This window comes from Manis pentadactyla, chromosome 6 (genome assembly GCF_030020395.1).
Source record: "Manis pentadactyla isolate mManPen7 chromosome 6, mManPen7.hap1, whole genome shotgun sequence".
Lineage (NCBI taxonomy): Eukaryota > Metazoa > Chordata > Mammalia > Pholidota > Manidae > Manis > Manis pentadactyla.
The window spans coordinates 13287269-13309946 of NC_080024.1; the positions used below are offsets into that span (position 1 = coordinate 13287269).

Consider the following 22678-nt stretch of genomic DNA (forward strand, 5'->3'; position numbering starts at 1 on the left):
CATACATCTGATTTGTTATACTAAATGGAGCCAACAGATACTGTACTATTTATCATTTCAGCTGACAGCATATTACTTATCATTTATTCATGTGTTAGCTGTAAAATATATTCTATTTTGTAAAAAAGAACTTCCTAGGTGGAAAATAGGCTTCACCTTTTGTGACCAGCTATTCTAGTGTCCCGTTGTGTCATTGATCAGCATCTGTCCAGTGCAGGAGTCTGGCCCCACGTGCGTTCAGCCTGGAAGAGTAGGGTAAGTGATGGCAGCCGCTGGTCGGAGGCAGCCTGGCGCAGCAGGAGCTGTGTGGTGGAGAGGCACATGCCCAGTCCCGAGGGCTGGTTGCCATACAGGGTGCTTGCTCTGGGAATGAGGGCCCTGTGTTACCAGCACTCCTATCCGTTTTCTTTTCTCCCAAGAATAAATCTAGATTGTATGTGACATCTTCTAACTTCTAGTCACTTAAAATATTTTTAGAACACCTTGTACTCCAAACCAAACACTTGAGCAGCTGGATCAGTCCCATGGGTCAACCTCTGCTTTAGTGTCCCCCAAAGGGAGGGCCCCAAAGAAGACCCTGTGGGCACTCAGATTCTAAAGTGCCATGGACTTGAGTTCTGCAAGCTTCCAGTCTAGTGGGGAGCACATATTTGAAAAAACAAAAGGATAGGTGCAGATAGGATATGCTGTGGGAACTCAGAGAAGGGCACGAATAGCCCCCCTGGAACCATCAGGGAAAACTTCCCACAGGCCTGGGAAGATTTGGAAGAAGCCGCGGCCGTCACCAGGGGAGGGTAAGGGAGAGGGCATGGGACCGGCAAGAGAGAGGCCTAGTGACGGAAAATTCAGCCCTTTCAGAGGAGAGTCGGTGGGTTCCACAGGCTCATGGCCCTCCGAAGCCTATTCTGAACAGTCAGGTGAAAACAGACAGCAAGTGGATAAACCCAAGGCCCTGAAATTCAGCAGCGGGTTTGAGGATCATTTGTTTAGAAGTCATGGGGCCACAGTGTTTTTTCCTATTGTCTGCTGCTGGCGAGCGATAACATTCATAAATGTAGGGATGTGCTTGAGTCTGGCATTTGTGAAACTACCAACCCATTATTTACTACACTAAGCCTCACTTAAGACTCAAAGGAGTACCGAATTATTTCAGAAACGTTCCCTGCACTGGAAGGGAAAGGTTTGGAGTAAGAGAAACAAGAAGGACATGGAGAAAGAGAAACCCACATTTGGAAGGCTATGTCTATGGTGATGGCTTTAGTTATAGGTTTATGATATCCCTTCCATGATGGCTTAGAGACGTGTTTTTACTGTTATGAAAAGATGATTCAGGAAATAGAAACATTTAACAGATGTATGATCTTCCATACTGATGCTATGAAATACACTTGGGCAACATCTTTATTTTTTCTCTCTTATTTGAAAGTTGAAAGTATAATTTCTCTTAAAATTAAGTAGGAGGTTGCTGTGTCCTTTTTTATAATGAGAACTGCTAGCTCTAGAGAGTAAGCATTTCAAAGCCTGATAACTCCAGCAGTTATTTCATGTAATAGATTGTCTATTAGGACCTGAATATGTATCAGTATTAGGAATTTTATAAGCCTAAAGTAATTTAAGGATCAGTACCCACTCTTCTAGCTACTGAACTTTGGAGAGAAGTGAAAGTAAGTCTTGGACATGTACATAAGCCAGGTAAGTTTAAACGAGTGACCATTTAGCCTAGAAAACTGAGGCCAAAAATAAGTTATGCCCAAATATCAATCAAACATAGCTCTGATTCCAAGTTCTGCATAGTTCTGACACTGTCCCAATGCACTGTTATGAAACTGCACATAGACATCCCTTCAAGAACTTCCCAAATCCCAGAAACCAAGAAAAACACCCATGGCAGTCATCCCCCACTTCAATAATAAAACGGTTCTTTTAGCAAAAATGCATAACCCAAGCAAATTCTACTAAATGGGATGGCTGTTTATTTGGGAGACTATCTTTGCTGACTCCAAGACATTGGAGCTGTTTAATTTCTCTGCTACTGATCTTTTCTACCTGTTTTACCATCTACATAAATCTACAGCGTTTGGGTGAATCAGCTTTAAGCTATCAGAGGCAAAAGCAATTTGATGTCCTTTATGAGTGTGCAGATTCAAATATTTATTCAAATATTTGCTAATCCAAGAGGGTTTCTTTGGGAGGCTTGGGGAGTATAGATGATGGTGTATGAAGGAAACTCCAGAATAGACTGTAATGCAAGTGTCAACAATTCAGATGGATGAAGTTGACGCCAGTCATTGAATTTGACCATTTGTACAAAGATTGTACAAATTGTTTTATACTTATGATGGCTTTGTGGCATATTAAATTTTAAATAGGAAATTTATTTCCAGAAAAAAGGGAGGACAGCAGGATACAATTCCTAATTTTTAGATAAAATGAGTAGTAATGCTTCCAGAGGGTCAGGATTTGGACGCTTTCCAGCATCCAACAGGCTAAAAGAAACTCAGGGGATTGTTGTGGTATTAGAGCCAGTCGTAGGTGCCAAAGTCAAAACAGGCCCCTCTGGCCATAGGAAAACCCCAAAGAGGAGCGAATGTAGGTCACTTACAAGTTTTGAATTTAGACAGTCTGTGTTTACACAGTTATTTTACAATTAAGCTCTGGAGAAACTCTGAATGTTCTAAATTTTATAAAATTTGCTTGTTTCACAATATAGTTGACCTTTGAACAACACGGGCTTGAACTCTGAGTCCACTTAATTTTTCAATAAATAATACTGGAAAAAATTTTGGAGATTTGCAATCATTTGAAAACACATTTTCTTCTCTCTAGCTTACTCTATTGTAAGAAGACAGTATATAACACATACAATGTATAAAATATGTGTTACTTGATTGATTATGTTATTGGCACGGCGTCCAGTCAGCTGTAGGCTATTAGTAGTTAAGTTTTAGGAAAGTCAAAAGTTATATTTGGATTTCCAAATACAGTGGTGGAGGGGTCAGTCAGTCGCTCTAACCCCTCTGTCATTCAAGAGTCAACTGTACGTAAGAAAACTGCAACATCATCTTGAATGCTAACTTTAGTGGTTCACCTTGTGGCCCTGTGGGGAGTGGGACAGGTGGGGATTCTGCCATCATGAACGGTCCTCTTTCCAGCCCAGTGAAGTTTCCTCTCCTTGGAAAGCATTTGAAGCCAACAGTGAGGCTTAGGACTACACAAAATCATTTTCTTAGTCACGCTTAATAAACATTATTTTGATGCAATGAAAAATATACAAATAAAAAGTAGATAAATCATCAGGTTTAATCCTATACATATGTATTGAACATCTACCATGACCTGGGGCAGTGGGAAGGGGGACAAGTGCCTAGCACGGAGGGTGAGGAAACATCAGTGCCGGTTTGGCCTAATGCTACCTGGTGCCCTGTCTCTCCCTGGAGCACAGGAGTGTTATTTCCTCCTCTGCAGGCCCCTGTCTCCTAAAAGGCTCCCCTCTTTCTTGTTTTCTGCAGACAGTCCCAGCCCCCCCACAGGTAAATGCACAGGACAGGAGGACGGACTGGCTCCACAGGGAACGTGGGCTGAGCAGAGCTCAGGTCTAGAAAGGAGGACGGAACCACGTTAGCCACATTACGAATTCTGCTTTTGTTTTACCAGCTGCCACTTTTAAGCCCTTATTTAATGAAACTATTTGCTTTTCCATAAACACATGTAAATTCCCTACCTCGTGCTTGTCACAGCTGAAGAAAGCTCAGTAAGTGGTAATCAAGGAAGAAAGCGTATTTCAAACAAATCACTGTAATTGAGAATATCAGCGTAAACAATGCCATTCTGGCAATTTGATGAATTTACCAATTGTTCTGCCCTATTGTAGATTTAAGAGCATCACTTAAATTTATTTTAATTAGCAATTCTTTAATTAAGAAGGTAATGTGCTTATTGTAAAAAGTGGAGTACATATGGCCATAAGGTAATCATAACAACCTGATGGATTCACTCTCTTCTTTAAAGCCCTATAGTGGTTTCTTGTGACCCTTCCAATGAAATCTAAAAGCCATACTCAGCTCTACTGGCCCTACGGGATCTGGCCTCTCTGGCCTCTTCACCTGCCCTCCCAACTGAGTCCTCCACGTGCCTTACTTGGCGACCATGCATACCTCTAATACCAGGTATCCTGCCCCAGGACTGTTGCCCTGCTGTCTTCTGCCTGGCTTGCCCTGCCCCCCACCCCCATCAGTACACAGCCACTCTTTGTCATTATTCAGGTCTCATCACGTGGCTGATCAGGTGGTGACCCCTTCAAGTGTTACCCCACCCCTGGTCCTTTATTTGCCCACATCACTGGCCCCCATCCCTCGCCAAAATTACTATATTGCTTACCAGTTAATAGAATATAAACTGCAGGCGGGTGGGGATCTTGTTAAACTGAATGAAGGGTGGATGTGAGAAAGAAATAATGGTGAGATCAGTGTCTGGCACATGGTTGGGACCTACCAAGAGGAGGTTCCCTCTCTCTCCCCATCCCGCTAAGAAGATACAGAGAAAGCAGATTTACTCTACACTGGTCTGTCTTAAATATATTAATAAGGCATTCAATTATACTGAACACAATAAATCATACTTAGTTGAGTATAAAATATGTTCATTTAAATGGAGTTCACATATTTCTTAATCTAATTTTTCAGGTCGTCCTTGTGGGAAGGAACCATGAATTGGCATTTGCCCTTCTTCCTCGTGGCCACAGTGACTTTGCCCTCCGTGTGCACCCAGTTCAATCCTCTGTCCCTGGAGGAGCTAGGCTCTGACACAGGAATCCAGGTTTTCAATCAGATTGTCAAATCCCGGCCTCATGACAACATTGTCGTCTCCCCCCATGGGATTGCATCCATCCTGGGGATGCTTCAGCTGGGTGCCGATGGCAGGACGAAGAAGCAGCTCACCACGGTGATGAGATACGGCGTGAATGGTGCGTGCACGCTGGGCCCTGGCCGTGGGGCCTCACAGGAGCCCTGCATCACGGAGGGGCCTCTTTGGGTCTTTGCTTACTTCCCTGAGAAGCAGAGCAGCCAGGGGGAGTTTCCCTGGTGCCACCTGGGGGTGAGAGCCAGCCTCCTCTAAGGACTGGTGTTGCAGTGCTGGATGTTAGGAGAGCTGGATTCCAGTCTCTGTTCTGTAGCTGTGGGGTTTGGGGTTTAGTCACTTCATCTCCCAATGCCCCAGGTTTCTCATCTCTAAAAAGCAAACTTCCTGTTTGCCCCACCAGCATGTTGTACAGGGCTGAACATGCGTTATGATTGTGAATGGACTTTTAAAGCCTGTAAACTGGGGAGGTGGCTGGGTGTAGCCATGGAGGCACCACGGAGGAAGCTTGTGGTGGTGAAACCATTCTGTATTTTGTCTCTGGTGCTGGACACGTGGACCTACAAAGGGATAAAAGTACATAGAGCTATGTGCGCAGGGGCATGAGAACCGGTGCATTCTGAATGAGCCCAGTGGACTTACCAGTGGCACTTTCCAGGCTGTGTTACTGTACAGTGGGCACGTGCGATATTACCATTGGGGAAACGATGAAAGACACATGAGCCCACCTTGTATACTGTTCTGCAACTTCATGTGAATCTAGCATTATTTCAAAATAAAAAGCTAAAAAAATTTTTTTAGAGTAATGCCCATTGGAAAAGTTAATTTTCTTGAAAGAAAATCCTGTTTGTAATAATGTATTTAAACCTAAGAGTTTCTGTCTCCAGCACTGTTGATCAACTCTAGTTCAGGCTTCTCACTCCCGGTAGAAGTGGCACCTTTCACCTGCCTCTCCCCCAGGGGCCTTGTGTGAGGGCGCAGAACTGGCTTTGGAGCCCCTTTTAGGCACCCGTGTGGATTGTGACCTTGAGCAAAGCATGTTCCTATGCAGGTCTTAGTCACCTTATTGGAAAATTAAGGAGTTTTCTTGTCCACATTCTTCCACTCGTGCTAGCCGTAAAGTTCTAGGAAGCCTGACTGCACTGATGCCTTCAGCTGGGAGAGGGAGATGAGTGGGCAGGGCTGCGCACCCATCACACTTGCTCTGTGCCCTGCGCTGACTGTGTTCGCGGTGTCCCCTGTAGAGCTGCCAGCACCAACTGCCTGTTTACCTGGCCTTAAACTTTTGCATGAATTTGCAGTTTGTTTGACTGTTGGAAGTGTAGGACTAAATAAATACTTGGAACACAGTGTTCTACCCCTTGCCTGCAAGTTCAGAAAATGCTTGGTGATTTATAACTTCATAATGAACCACTGCTAGAATGATGGCCTTTTCCAGTGCCACACTGGCCCCAGCCAGTACAATTCCACGATAGTAACTGGATTTTTGTTGTTTTAATGCTAAATGAGCCACATTCTTTTTTTTTTATTAAAGTAAAGATGATTCACAATCTTTTGATGGTTTCAAATATATAACACAGCGATTCAACATTCACCCATATCACCAAGCCCTCACCCCCTGCCCAGGAGCCACATTCATTTTAAGTGTTATTTCTGAAGTTTTGGCAATATTGTTCTGTTGGTGACTTCCTCCCACCCTGACACTTTCTTCCTCCAAAATAATTAGAAGTTGTGCTGTGGATTGTGACCTCAGGCTCATGACAGACTCATCCTGGGGAGCCGGAGGGGTTTTTCCATTCCTGGTTGGGGCTCAGCCTTGAGAACTCACAACAGCATGCTCCTGGCAGGGATGGAGGCAGGCCGGCTTGGGGCTGTGGAGGAAGATCTGCCCCAAGCTTTTCCTGGCAGACCAGGAGACTAGAGGAGGCAGTGTGGCTACAAGGGACAGGAGCTGGGACCTGGACTCCGAAGCCTGCTGTTCCCTTACTTCTAAAATGGGCCTGCCCATCTTACCCAGCCTGCCCAGCAGAACAGTGTGAAGGGTGGAGTCATGAGAGGTCTGCAAAGGGCCTAGGCATTGCCTCTCTGTGGACCGTAGAAGACTTATCCTGCCCTTAGTGAAGGGGTCTGAACAAGAGGCACTCACAGGGTGACAAGCCAGCTCTCTGGGAGACCATCAGGTCTCCTCTGCAGGATGTTTTAGGACAGTATAATTTTGAAAGGACCCCAAGGATCCAAGTAACCCAAGGATCTGTACTTGAAGCTCTTTATAGAAACACATTTTGTCCCTACAACTTCTTTTCCTTTTTTTCCATGTTCTAAAACTAAATGGAGCATGATGAATGGTCCATGTAAAATAAAGCTTATGTCGCCATCACATTAATCCCCTTATTTTTTGAGCTTGATATCAAATAAAAATCACATGGCAATTTTTCATAGTCCTTCTAATACTTATTCATTTTTTTTTCCAAAATAGAAAAAAGAAATCACATTCTTAAGTCTTTGGCAGGAAAGGAAAAAGCAGTTAAGACTGTTAAGAAAGAAAGAATGAATGAATGAAGAAGATCCCTTTTATTTACTCCCCATGGCTACATAATTAAGGAACCTGCCAGTCTCCCTACTGACCGGGTACCCAAAAAGTCTACAAGGACAAGGTCTCTATTGGGAAGGTGCTGAGAATGCCTTGAATCTGTTTTGATGCTAGAAACATCGTTGACTTTTAAGAACTATTAATATGCTTTGATTTTATACTTTATTTTACCTCCTCTTTTCCTAACTCAAGGCCACTGAGAAAGCAAAAGACTTAGTCTCGTGTTTACTGATAACTTTTCTTGTTTATACTGTTCTTATTTGCCAAGATAGAAAAAGTTTTTTTTTTTTAATAACTTTCTCTAAATCCTTACGGAAACATTGCCGCATTTCTCATTTCTCCTTTAGGAGTTGGCAAAGTGTTGAAGAAGATCAACAAGGCCATTGTCTCCAAGAAGAATAAAGATACTGTGATAGTGGCTAATGCAGTGTTTGTGAAGAATGACTCTAAAATGGAAGTGCCTTTTGTGACGAGGAACAAGGATGTGTTTCAGAGTGAAGTCCAGAATGTGAACTTCGAGGACCCGGCCTCTGCCTGTGACTCCATCAATGTGTGGGTTAAAAATGAAACCCAGGGTGAGTGGCCACAGTTCCCTGGGATCTGTTCTGTATGATTTTATCCTTTGCGAATAAAAGGTGGGCTCTAAGATTCTAACCGTGTCTGCAAGTCCAGTGGCCCTCCATTGTGCAATGCCTGGACCCAACGGGCTCCACAAGTAGGCTACCTTCTTTCCGGTTTCTTGATGCCACCAGTCTCTGTGCCTCTTGGGGACTGCTCTTCCTGTAGCTCTGGCAGCAGAGCAGAACACAGCCCACCAGTGTTCTTCTTTCCTCGCCCATCTCATCTCCAGCGTCCTTGCCCACAGGCTCTTGCCTGTTTTGAAGTTTTTATTGCTCCTTCCTTCCTTCCTGCTTTGTATCTTGTGTCCCATTTACCTGGAGGGCCCTTCTCAGCCTTTAAGATGTGGCTTGATCTCTCTCCTTGACTCCTTTGTGTTCTGTCGTCTCCTGGAGGTAGGTGCCTCCTCTCTGGTTGTTACTGCCATATGATTAAGCCTTCCCAGCGCCCCTTCAACGTAGCACTTTCCATGCTGCATTATAATTACTTATTTATGTGCATCTCTGCTCCCATTAAATTGAGAAAACATCTAACATTGGTGTTTTAAACCTGCTAATTTGTCAACTGGAGGTTCAGGTGAAAATGTTGAGGAGAAGAGGTAAGTCTCTAACCACAGAGGAATGTTAAGGCAGGAAATACAGATTTGGGAGCTTTTTTTTTGTAGAAGAGAGAGAGAAAGTCTCAAGAGTGGAAGCAAAAGAGTCTTAGACCCAAAGACTCAATCGACCAAAGGCAAATGAGAAAACCCGTTTTTGGGGGTCATGTTTCTCAAAGAGTGGTTCCTGGGACACCTGCATCAGAATTTCCTGGGACGTGACATTTAGAAAGCACATCACTGGTCCCCAGTCTACTGAATTAGAGCCCCTGAGGGTTCTTGCCTGGTCTGCCTCCACTGCCCATCAGCAGACTTAGATACATGAAAGTCTGAGAATCATGGAGGAGCTAGTGAGGAGGTGGACCGGCTATGCCCTGGAGTTGGGAGGAGAGCCAGGTGGTTTTGGTAAATCCATGGCACCCCTTCTCAACAGGATTCTGACTGGTGCAAATGGGCACCCTTCCTGAAACTACAAAACAATCAGGAGAGCAGCAGATGTGAGGGGTTCAGTGTTATTTTCCTGAGCCTGTAGGCCTAAGAAGAGTGGGAGGAAGCTGACTGCATTCAGTGCTGGACGGCTGTGTGACTGGCCTGCCAGCGCCCCCTCCCAGCCTTCTTCTTTACCCCTGTGCTGCTTGGAGTAAGTCACATTACTGTACCACTTGATGGTTTTCAAACCACTTGGACACACACTGACACAATCACTTGCTTATGCATCTGGGGAGGGAGGGTGATGAGACTCAGCAGTGCTGCTCAGCCCCACAGACCCACTTCCTCATGGTAAACAAAGATTTTTAATACCTACTTTACAGTCCTGAAATCAGATTCATAGCTCATATAACCTCTGCACACTTACACATTTTAAAAAATCAATATTAACGCCAAACTGTACTACAAAGAACAAAAATGACTTATGCGTGTAGTGTGCAGGTAAACCCTGAGCTACCCCTACACCTGAGTACCTCACAGGCAGTCATAGTCTTACAACGATAGTGACCCGACAGCTGCAAAAGCAGGCCGAGGCAAGTACGTTGTGCTGGTAACACAAACACCACGAGCTGCGCTACCACTGGCGATGCAGTTTTTTTCTGAAATGGTGTGGAACCCTTGGTAAATTTCCAGGCAAAACAAGTAGAGCCTCCACTCGATTTGCATGGTGGTCACATACCTAGCAAATTCAGTGCACATTAAAAGTATGCCCCCCAAAAAGACCTTCATGTTTCCAGGCAAAAAAGAGTGAGGTTCTGGGCTCAGATGATGACAGGCAAATTTCTCACCAGCATTGACTAATACCCAGTGGAGCGTTTGAAAGTTCAGCAGGAAACAGAACAGTTTTTGCTGTCTGGGGCCTGACATTGCAGGGCATGTCGTGTTTCTGGCCACTGTCCACCCAACCAAAAACTCTCCCACAAATTTCCCAACTGCCCCGTTGGGGTGAACTGCCCACTGAGAGGTGCTAGTCTGCCTGAGAGAGCTCAGAAGGCCTCTGGAGAGTGAGCAGGCCCCGGGCAGAGAATGCAGAGGTGTTGTTGCAAATGACAACTTCTGCCCCCCTGGAGAGAGTGAGAACACCAGACGCAAGGACCCCTCCCAGTGTGCTTGGGATGCGAAGGCCCAGCTGGGGCTGCCCTGCCTGCCTCTCTGCAGTTTCAGCTTCTCCTCCACGTCCTCTGTGCTCTGACCCCGTGGGCCACGTCCCACCCGTCCTACTTGCTGTTCTCACTCTTGTCACAGACCCCCACAGGTGCATCCTGCTCCTTAGAATGCTGTCCTTTCCCTTTGTCCTTGGTAATGCCTATTTATTTTCACACTATCCCATAAATATCACAAGTTTAAAAGTGTAAGTTTGAATCTCAGTCCTGCCACTGACTAGCTGTGTAACCTCCCTGTACCTCCGAGTCCTCATCTGCAAAGTAGAGATACAATGGTGATACTTCCTAAGATAGTTAGAACAACATTATATTGTTATGGGGATGTAAACATGTGTAACGCATTTAGCCAAGTACCTAGCACTTAGCAAATGTTCAAGTGTGAGCTATTTTCATAGCTATTACCTCCAGTAACACTTCCTCAGGGAACCATCCCTGGCCTCTCTGACCAGATAAGATCCACTTCTTACCTGTGTCACATCCTTAGTACGTCCACCTCAAGGTATTTATTACAATTGCAGCTTTATACTTCTCTAAATCATTATCAGCCTCCACCTTTCTAATCCGTAGTCCTTTGAGAGCAGTGTTCATTTTTGTTTGTTTTTCTTACCTAAAAGTACCTGGCACATGGTAGGTAATCATCCAAGAATGGAGGGGTGGTTGGGTAGATGGGTGGATGGGTGGACTGATGCATGCATGTTTATTGCATGCAGTTGCTAGCAGACCCCTCATGTGTCTCCTTGCCTTGAAATTATGCATTTCTTACATTTCTCTCTTTAACATTTCTCTTTATTTCTTCATGCTCCCTTATTATATCTTAGTCCTACCAGTGACAATCAGAGTCCTCATTTAGCAAAAAAAAAAAGGCCAGGGGGCAGAATAAATTTCTTCAGACACTTATTAAGCACTGACTGTATGGTGAACATGGAGAAAAGCATGATATATAGAAAAAGAATGTCAGGGTCCTTGCTCTTAGACCCTTCATGGTTCATTTAGGGGAGGCAGACACACTAAATTGCACTGGAAAAAATACCACAGGTGTGATGGTGGTGCTAACTGTTGGGCTTTATAGAAACTCCTAAAAGATGGGAGAAGGGTCAGAGAAATTTCCAAGGAAGAGGGGACCATTGAGCTATGTCTTAAAGGCAAGTAGGGGTTGGACTGGGTGGCATTCCCAGCAAAGGCAAGACACATCTTTCACTACCCAGGAACCAGTTCTAAGAAGCTTGCTATTGCTGGAGCAGAAAGTTCTAACTTCCTTCCCACAGGACAGTCTGTTCACATAGGCCTACCTTGTAGTGAATTATGGCTATTTATAGCTTATGTATTTTACTTCTGTATAGTGACTCAAGGTTGCGTGGGTGCCCCCTTGTGTAAGTAAGGAGCAGAGATGACATCCGTTATCCCACTGAGTGCTGCGTGGATCAGGGGAGTCTGGTGTGCTCCTTTACTGTGACTTACTCAAACCTTTGTTTACTGTACATCCGTATCTTCTTGAGCACCATTTAAGAGGTCTTAAGTTCTCTGATGAATTAGACATTCTTGCTTCTTCAGAAACCATTGGTTTTACTCCCACCATTTAAAGCATTATAACTTGCAATTATATTACGCACTCCTTTTTTTAAAAAAAGATGCTTGGGCTAAAAACTACAGTGAATTAGTAAACTATTTTTAATGGCTTTGCATATTAGTGATCTGTCATACACGCACACACACACACACATACACATGCACACACACACTGAATCTTTAGATTGAGCAAAAGCAACCTTAATGAAAACCAAACCTTCAAGCACAGATAGCATTTTAGACGAATCTCTAGAATAGCTGTGTTTGTTTCTTCACTCCCAGCACAAAGAAAGATGAACCCGGATATCTTGTCGAATGAATTTTCCTTCAAAATTAGTTCTTCTAGGCCCCATTTTTTTTTAAATCTCTGTAATAATAGCACCTACCTTGATCCATGTCCCATAAATATGGACACCAATTTTTACTCCCAGCTCTTGGGAATTCCAAGCTGATGCCCAACATTTCTGCAACCTGAAGAGGAATTAGGCCTTTACCCTTGATAACCTTGCACAGACTGAAGTGCTCCTTTATTTTTGACTGGAATTAAGTCAACCCAGTGGATAAAACAAAACACAACAACCACTTCTTGGCAGCCACACACATTGTGTTAGTCAGTTATGCTAATAACTGGCTACTTTTGTTAAAAAATAGATGAATAGCTCACTTGGTTGAGTGAACCCTTCTAAAAAATGGGATATATAAGGGACTTCATTAATAAGAATTTCTTGATGGAAAGTTTGGTAACCCCCTAAGGAAAGGATCTCTATAGTTGTTTTCAGTTCTCTGGTTTTTAACTTGTTTTCATCTTTAATTTTCAGTGAGAAAAAAATAAGGAAGTATGAAAGGGTGTCATAAAAGGTTTCTTTTTAAGATATTTTAAAAATCCTTTGACTTTTCATTCCATGTGACACAGCGGCTGCTTCTGGCCTGCGCGTGGACTGCCAGTCCTGAGTTTTTTCCTTGTTTGTCCTTTTGTCTGCATAGGTATGATCGACAATCTGCTCTCCCCAGATCTTATCGACGGTGTGCTCACCAAACTGGTCCTGGTCAATGCAGTGTACTTTAAGGGATTGTGGAAATCACGGTTTCAACCTGAGAACACAAAGAAACGTACTTTTGTGGCAGCTGATGGGAAATCTTACCAAGTGCCGATGCTAGCCCAGCTCTCCGTGTTCCGGTGTGGTAAGTTCATGCTTAGCAAGGCCTTGTTCTAGAATTTTCCAGCCACAGAAAAGCCCTTGAGTGCTTTCACTTAGTTCAAAAGCACATCTGACTTTTATTTTTTAAAAAGGGCAGGAGAGAAGAGGAAAGGGTTTTTTAAAAGCTCACGGCACATCTTTGTATTATTTACAAAGGTTATGTATTGGTGCACAACCCTTACTGGTTTTTAGGTTGAAAATTTAAAGATGAAAAGACAATTCACAAAATATGTAATATGTACAGGCTTTAACACAGGAAAGCAATACCAATTCATCATTAGCTACCTTACATTAACACATTACAAATAAAAGCAAAATCAGATTTCTTTTTCATTTGTCAGATTTAAAAAAATTACAGAGATTGACAAAGCGTAGTCATGGCTCTAGTATGGAAGTGGGCCCCCTTGAACACTGTTGGTGGCAGGGGGCCATGGTCTGGAGAACTTCCTGGGACCCGTTGTCCCAGAATTCCCATGCCAAGGAATTCAGGCTCTTTAGATCATCCCACGCTAGCAAATAAATAGAAGTTAGATATATACATATAGTGGAACACACATCATAAGTAAATTTAGACTTAAGCAAAAAGATTATACAATATACGGTTGATTTCAGAAAACAAGTTTTAGAACAACAGATGCTGGTTCATCTCATTTATGTAAAATACTTTCTATATATTCACATGTCTGCAGGGACACATCTTGGAGGATGTTCAATAAAATGTTAACAGTGGTCATACTTCAAATGATTACTCTTTGTATTTGAGTTTGAAACATTTCTGAATGACCATGTATCCATTTTACCACCAAGAAGAAATGACCTCTTTCTGTTGTCCTGCTTAGATAAACTAAGCCTGGTGATTATTTTTTAGACCTGGCTTCATTGAAGCACTTGTGGTCCAATTTAAATTAATTTTTTTCCTCTTGAAGTTAGCCTTTTTGTCTCCAAGCTACACCTAGACATGTGCGGTCCCAGGTATTACCTTTGCACATTCGGTATATATTAACCTCAGCACTTGTCCTCTATAAAACCATGACATGAAAGCAGTTCTATAGTGATGGGGTGGGCGTTTGGGGAAAGAGTCATTTTGTCTGTTGTGTCTCTTGGCTTCTCAAGCCACCCCATGGAAAGGGTATATATAGATGCATCCTAGCTGACAGTTGCCATCAGCTCCTGTGATCAGAAGCAGAAGCGAGGCCAGGGAGAAATGGATCTTCAGGCAGGTGTGACTTGATACAAAATGGTTAGTGGTTAATCATATTATAGTACAGTAAGTGATATATCCAGTTGAGGCTGGATTAACTGGTGATGTTGAAGCTATCTCCCCTGTTGGAACAAACCCCAGCTCCTAATTTTTCATTATTCATGACCCTGATCCTTCTTATCAGAACAGTAAACATTTCCAGAAATGGTTAATGAATGCCTCCGGGTCCTTATTTCATGCCCTGGTACAATCATTTATTAACTACTTCCCGATTTCACAGCTTCTAAAAATTAGCTCTGCCAGAGTAGGGACCTAATGTTTTCTTTGAGGATTAAAGGGCTCATTAGGAAGTGATTTTTTTTTTTTCTGACTTCCCTATTGAGTTTTCGGTTGCTGCTGAGACCATTTTATTATGCAGGGTAAAAGTAAAGATTAAGAATCACATCTTTGATTCTCAGGCAGCCCGAGATGGAACCAGGCTGGAGAGAGAGTTCATGTGCATCAGAGCTGAGCCAGGCTGCAGGCTGCTGAGTAGCCATGCAGGTGTACTGAACGCCCCACAAATCGCCCCCATATTTCTTCCTTAAGGAGAAACTGTAATGTCATCCTGTAGTGTCCTATAGTCCAATAGCTTCACTATTTTTTTATCATGTTTTATAGCTTAAAGTGTTCATTATGCAACAAAGGCAAAACACTGTCTCTCGCACCCTCTCCCCCGCCCTCCCAACCCCATGTGTGGAGAACTGGCCTGTGAGGTTCCCTGTCTCATGTACAGTGATTGGCAGAGGCCATCCCGAAGAAAAGACAGTAAAAATCATGAGAGAAACTCACCCTTTTCTCTGTGTTAGATACCTTGTCCTTCCAGGTTATTAGAGGAGGAAAAGAGGGGTCCAGCCTTCACTGGGTTCCCACCAGCCAGGCCCTGCTGAACACCCTATATATTTGTTCTCATTTAATCATCACAATAACCATGTGAAGTACACACTTTTAACACCTCTGGTGTCTCCATTCTCCATACCAGGAGGCACACAGAAGTTAAGTACCTCACCAGGGTCACCCAGTTCTCGAAACGTTTGAAGTGCTTAATAAAACATCTCAGAGATCCACTATAAATCTAGAAATGCTGATTTTCTGTTCACACAGTTAATTTTTACAACTCATTACATGCTGAATGTAAAGGGTTCCCAGGATCCTAAGGCGTGCTCTGAGGAAGACCCTTTCCCCAGGGGGTTGATGGCCCATGAGCTGGACTCCTAGCTGACACTGTTCTTGACTGGGTTTTCATCCCCGCTGACGGGTCCATGTTCAGTTGTGCGGCTCAGCTGCTATGTGTTCTGAATACTTTACATGGCGTAGAAGGATCAAATTAGTTTGGGAAACCTGGGATAGCTAGAGTTCAACAGTTTCACTTCAGAATGTCTCAGAGCCCTTATCGTCCTGGTGTATATTATGAATCTGCAAGAGGAATGGAGTGTCAGGTGCTTCCGAGACATATAAGTTAGATGTAGTTAAACTTAGACATAGTCTGAATCCTGGCCCTCACTTCCTAGCCTTGTGTCTGTCTCCTGAGAAGTGACTTCATTTCTGTATTATAGAGAATTTCCCCATTGAAAAATAGGACTTTGTATACTTGCCTTGCGGGGTGCTGTAGATTCTGAACATGTCCGAGTGGTCGGTGTGGGCCTGGCACAGAATGGACCTTAAATGGCGGAAGTGTTTTCCCTCCCTCCCTTCTCATCACCAGCTCACATAGGCTCAGCCAAAAGAATCATTCTAAGGCAGTTCAAATTCATTCTTTTATTCAATGAGGTCAGCTTCTTGCAAAGCTCTCTATTCTGAGAGCATTATGAGCTAGTTAAATTCTACTCAGCAAAATTAGTGTAATTTTGGTGACGCCCCAGGGCATGCTTTCAGAGATGTCTAGACTGAAGAAAGAATTCTTTTACCAGAGAAGGAGAAAATAATTGTCCTTATCTTGGTCCTTCTAAGGAGACGGTATTTAGGAAAGAGACGTTCTCAAACTGAATTGTTCTCTTCCCACTCTTCTCTGGTGATCAGCAACCGTTCAGGCCATTTCTGGAAGTCGTCCAGGATACACTGAACCTGCATCTGATTTCTTTAGGGTTCACAAGCACCCCCAATGATATATGGTACAACTTCATTGAACTGCCCTACCACGGGGAAAGCATCAGCATGTTGGTTGTGCTGCCCACCGAGAGCTCCACCCCGCTGTCGGCCATCATCCCTCACATCAGCACCAAGACCATAGACAGCTGGATGAGCGCCATGGTGGCCAAGAGGGTACAGGTCATCCTGCCCAAGTAAGTAGCTCCCTTCCTCAAAAAGGAAATGAGTGCTCAATCCCTGGTAACCACTGTGTCAGATAACAGACAGCAGGAGGCTAGAATGTGACACATCAGAAGGCCTGTTTATTTTGCAGAAATTGCATGGTAGAAATACAGGCTGTGGCTTCGTAGAAGTTTTTTCCTTTTTTTCTTTAAACCCCTGTGCTGCTTATACTGCAGGATAGAGTGGAGATGGAGAGGAAACAGGTTGGTCTCCGAGCCTCCACAAGACCCCAAGCTCTTTATGCTACGTCAAGGGCTTTTAAAATTTAATTCTGTTCAAAATTAAAAGATACATGCATATGGTCATGTAGTGTGATGAAAGTACAATCGAGTTGGTAGTGCTCTGTGTGTTTTGATAAGGAGTTTAATTTTGGTTGCTTGTTAAGTTTTAGTTGGAAGTTGCTAAAGATCAGGTCCAAAAGCTAGGTGGTAAGGAAGTATTTTAAAGCCACTCAGGCAAAATTATTACATTAGTATTTAGGGGAGTTTCTCTATTACACCCTACAAGTATGGTATGATATAAATGGAATTTGAGCTGTTATGACTTAAAACCAAGAGAAAAGTAATCCCAAATTCTGTCTGAATCATAAATATCTAACAGGTCAGAGAATGCTCTGCCCGGATCTGTGAAGGAAATAATGAATGTCCCCTTTCTAGGAACTTGTTGATGTTACTGTTCTGCCAGTGTCCAGGGCTGGTAACCTTCCAGGCCTCAGGGGTGGGGGAGATACCTTCCACTTCGAATAGTTTTTAATTCTCCAGTCACTGAGTTAAGAGAGAAGCCCATTCATAATAAATATTAATAATCCTCCCAAGATTGTTTGTATTATAAAAATAAGCCTTCATGTAGGCAATGCTTGATATAAATAAAATGGTGACATTGTAGGTATACATATAATTATACAGTTATACAATTATACATATTGTGTACATATTATATGCTGTATACAATTATACATACAATTATAATTATAATGTTAAAATACCATTATAGCCTGTATTAAAGATCTTCTGACTTACCCTTGTTGCTTCCCCACAGGATGAGATAAAACCTGGCAAAACATCCTATGATGATAGGTTTAATAACTAGCATTTTCATATGTATAGCTCTGAGACCAGGTAGCCCATAAATATCCGAAAAGCTCATACTATACCCAATATAATACCATGTCACCTATTTCTAATGTTTTCTCCTGTTTTGACAGTAATACGCTTTCAAAATCTCAGCATGAGCTAACAGGAATGTGTCTCCTCTTTTGACCATCTGCCATCCCAGTAACGATGGTGGTTCTTACAGCAGGCTAGATTATGGCTCTTTGGTTAGATATGGAAAAAAAACTACAGATATTCCAGAATTCCCAGGGCTTGTCAATTCCCTGCATATCTCCATCAGCATCAAAATGCTTCTGTAGCTCTCTCCCTCAGCACTGGAATGGGGGGCCCTATTGCATATGAGGGTGAGAACACCCCATTTACTATTTCTATTTTTTGCTCATTTTGCCAGCTCAGAGTTTGAGAGACAAGCTGTTCTCTATTTACCTGGTACTTAAATCCTGGAATTAAAATTTATGATAAAATTTAGGTTGATGTTCGGAGCATACTTAAAAAAAGATCGGTTTGTAAACATTGTTCCACTGGCACTGATTATGTCACTTTATATCATTCAGAGTATAATGATTTTTGCCCCATTTTCTGCTTCCATGCTAGGTTCACAGCTGTAGCACAAACAGATTTGAAGGAGCCATTGAAAGTTCTTGGCATCACCGAGATGTTTGATCCATCAAAGGCAAACTTTACAAAAATTACAAGTATGTTCATTTAAACTTAAAGACTGTTACATATTGAGTGTCTGATTTGTTCAGAGAGAAAAGGTCCAAATTAGGAAGGTGTTGCCCTAAAACTCTCCAAAGTCTAATCTGATACATCACCAAATGATGCTACTGACCCTTCATCATTTAAATCAGCATGTCATTCATCCCTATGTTTCACAGATACATTTCGTGTGAAGCCCAAGTGACTCTACGTAGTTAAAGAAGCACTTCATATATTGTCTTTAGTCCCTTAAAATTTGGCTCTTATTTATAGTCTGTTTTTTTTAAATGCAAACTTAACACCTGTCTATGAAAAAATCCAGGTTTTTGAGCTCTCAAATACTTGCTTACTTCCACCAAACAACAGCAGGCATGCACTATTATATTCAGATATTTCATGCCCACTAATCTGAAATAATATAAACACAAAGGAGTCTGATTAGAACTTTTCTCTGCCAGAACGTCTAGGACACAACTGGTGTTTATTCCTTTGTTTGCCACTGTATATACCTTTTCCTAGAGTTATGTTGATGGTTAATCCTTGTCTTTTTAATTTAGAGCACAGTAACCTTGTTTCAAAGAAAAGTAATGCATTAAGCATTGTTTGTTCTCCACTTTGATTTTTCGCCTTGAGGGATAGAAATTAGTTCACTACCAATGTCAGCTGCCTACAGGGGAATACCTGGATACCTGTCCTGGGGCCGAACAGGACTCCCCTGGTGAGACTGCAGCTCCATGTGTCTGATGCTCTTTCATCCCCTGCTATCCAGACTCTTATCCCAGGACCAGCAGCATTAGTGTCACCTGAGAACATAGTTGAACTGCAGGATCTTGAGTCAGACTCAGACCTACTGAACCCAAATCCATTTTAACAAGATTCCTCAGCCCAATAAAATTTTGAGAGCATTGTTTTACCCTGCACTGTCCTTCAGGGTTATCCTGTGTAGCCTAAACACTAGATAGTGTTCTGAGGGAGTTCACAGGTGTTCAAGAGAGGACCAGGCACCAAAATGCTCCTGAGAGGTGCTGTTTAACCCTGCAGGTCCTGGGCCTGAATTTGCCTTTCATTCCCCATCAGTCCTATGAGAGCCAAGCTTCAGGAGAGAAAATTAAAACCAGATGACACAGGGTCTTGCCAGTGGGTTTCAGCCCCAGGCAAGTTCACTACGGATTCAATGTGACCAAAGAAATGACAGTAGAATGTTCTTGGGTGAAAGGGTTATACCCAACTTTATTTCTATGGTGGCAGGTCAATCACTAAACTCCCATCCACTCAGAGCGAGTCTGCACGCAGCAAGCCGGTCTCTGCCTCTGGGCCTCTCTGTCCCGACAGCCGTCTCAGTCTCTGTCCTCGGTGCTGCCACCACTCCAGCCTCTGCTCTCCTGCAGCCTTGCAGCTGTGCCACCGTGTGGCCCAGAGCACTGGGCGGAGCTCTTTATATAGAGTCAATAACAATGTATAGCCCACACATGTGTAGTGAGCTTAACCGACCAGGGCCAGGTGAGAATCCTGGCCACAGGAACCTTCAGTTTATCCACACACAGAAAATACGTTTCTTCTTGCATCCAGACCTGTGTCTCCTCAAGGCTAACAGTGACTTCTGTTTGCCTGCCCCTTGAAGGCTACACCCACTGCATATTGCTGGAACAGTAAGGGTTTGCTGAGAAGGAAAGTGAATTCGTGAGAAGGTCCCAGAGGCACAGTTGCATTTCTGAGCCTGGCCAGAATCTAAACCCTTCTCATGCTCAACACTCTTCTCTCATGGATATGCCCCAGAGATCAGTGGCTTTTGTTGTGAAAAGCCCCCACTTTCTCTGCCACTAACCAGCCATGTGATTCATGGGCAGGGTTCTTGACACTCTGGGCCTCAGTTTCCCTATCTGTAAATGTCACCTGAAATCCTTCCTGTATTTGACTGACATTCTGTATTTGAAAAATAACATTGTTGGCTTGCTTCCTCTGGAAAACTGGGCTTCTTTTTGAAAGCTCTGCTCTTTTTATTTTTGTATAAAGCTCTTAGTGATCAGAGTTGCGTTGAGAGGCAGGAACACATTTGGGGTCTAGGACTCCCACCTCTGACGTGACATCGTAGTTCATTTAACAGAAACTGAAATTCACCACGGGTGACCCTCCTGCTACATCTTCGGTCCCCAGGACTGTAAGAGGTCACGTCTCATGACTCCTTTTAAGACTTGGAATTTGCCATGGCTTTGAAGTTATTTCCCCAGCCAAATGGATGGACTCGATTATGAATACTGGTTTTGTTTTGTTTTCTGGAAACAGGGTCAGAGAACCTTCATGTTTCTCACGTCTTGCAAAAAGCAAAAATTGAAGTCAGTGAGGATGGAACCAAAGCTTCAGCAGTAACGAGTAAGCAGCGGGTCACATGGGTGGGCTGGTTCTGGGGGGATGTAGGCGTGGCCAGTCCACTCAGCTGCTCGTCAAATACATAAGGAGCCCTATTTCTGGCCAGGTACTGTGCATCAACCTCAGGAGACAATGGTGAAATTTAGACAGACGGAGGATGTTTGTCCGTGAAGCTCAGAGTCTGTTTCATTAAGGGAAGCATCTCAGTGAGACGAATTCCTCTAGGACAGGAGTCAGTAAACTTCTTCCGGCCAGCTAGAGAGTATGTAACTTCTGCTTTGGGGACCACACAGTCCTCGTTGCAGCTTCTCAGCTCTCCCGTTGTAGTGTGGAAGCAGCCTTGATGACACAAGCAAATGGGCATAGCTGTGTTCCAATGAACTTCATTTATAAAAACGTGATCTGACTGTGATTCCTACTCGCCCAACACCAAATGCAATGGTGTGTTTTTTTCCTTAGGTATATGTATAGCAGTAACAATATTATACACAGCAGTTACAGTTGTCTAGCTTCATTCAGGTACCCGATTGCAAAGTGTGTAAATATGTGGGAGGGGGTCTTCCCACACATATTTACACTAAGCAATTCTCAAACACAAGCAGGGTGTTGGAGAACTCAATTCTGAGGCTATCTGCCCAGAGGCAACACCAGATTCCCAGGTTAAGGGCTCCGTCCTACACGGTTGTCCTCCGCTCCCAACTCCAAGTGCCAGTTGCAAACCCCAGGCAGTTAACCTGTGCTTCTGACCTACCAACAACAGATTGGAGGTTCCCCTGACCTCCCCGTTAGGTTCGATTAATTTGCCAGAGCAGTTCACAGAACTGAGGAAAACACTTCGTTTACCAGTTTAATAAAGGATACTGTACAGGATACAAGTTAACAGCCAGATGAACAGAGACATAGGGCATGGTCCCAAGTAAAGGAGCTCCCCCCCACAGAGCTTGGGGCCCGGCTCAGTGGCACGTGCAGACATTCTAGTTCCCCAAGCATAGAAGCTCTCGCTGACCAAGAAGCGGGACCCATCCGAGCAGAACAGGCAGAGCAGAGAGAGAGAGAGAGAGAGAGAGCTCTGCTCATGGGTTTTGTGAGGGCTTCATGCATACTCATGATTGACTAAATCATTGGCCATTGGCTGATTGAGCCTCCAGCCCCTGCCCTTGGGTGGGGGTCCAAAAAAAGTCTCTCATTAACATGACAAAATACCTGTTTTACCTTTAAGACTCTAGTGTTTTCAGGAACTGTGGATGAAGACCAAATATACATGGGAAATACATATTTGGCCATGTGAATGAGCAACTATGTATTTCTTACAACTCAGTATGTCACAGACCCCTCTCAGAGTTGGCCTGAGGGTGGTATTTGCTGGCCCCTGCTCTCAGGATGATAAAGCATATTTTGGCTTCTTCTTGGCAGATAAGTCCAGTCTTCAGATTGAAACATAAAATAATAGCTACGGCTAATAGGAAAATAGCCAGTCAGGTCTGTCCAGGATAAAGTGAAGGACTAACAAGCAACCATTAAGTTACAGCAGGATTAATATGCAGCCTTCCTTGAAAATTAGACCATCCACATCTGCTTTCTCCCCAGTGGATTACAGAATGAAGAAAAAAACAGAACCATCTTAAGTTGGTTTTTATGCCCCCTAAGTATCCATAGGAAGTTGGAATAGATCTGGCTTAGGCAACAGAAGTTGATTTCTCAGAGTTCCGGAGGCTGGAAAAGCAAGATCGGGGTGTTGGGAGAGTTGATTTCTCCTAAGGCCTCTCTGGCTTGGACAGCTGCCTTTCCCTGTGTCCTCACATGGTCTTTTCTCTGTACACACATCTAGTGTCTCCTTCTCTTATAAGTACACCAGTCCTATTGGATTAGAGCC

General features: G+C 43.5%; 1 protein-coding gene across 1 annotated transcript in view; it reads left to right on the forward strand.

Annotated features, from left to right (window-relative positions):
• Positions 1-22678, forward strand: part of SERPINE2 (serpin family E member 2) — a 53077-nt gene that overhangs the window by 28118 nt on the left and 2281 nt on the right. Inside the window, exons 2-7 of the mRNA XM_036913815.2 lie at positions 4683-4963; positions 7795-8022; positions 12863-13060; positions 16401-16599; positions 18334-18434; positions 20722-20808. Of these exons, the coding sequence (XP_036769710.2) occupies positions 4705-4963; positions 7795-8022; positions 12863-13060; positions 16401-16599; positions 18334-18434; positions 20722-20808 (1072 nt within the window). The 5' untranslated portion in view covers positions 4683-4704. The remainder of the gene's footprint in view (positions 1-4682; positions 4964-7794; positions 8023-12862; positions 13061-16400; positions 16600-18333; positions 18435-20721; positions 20809-22678) is intronic.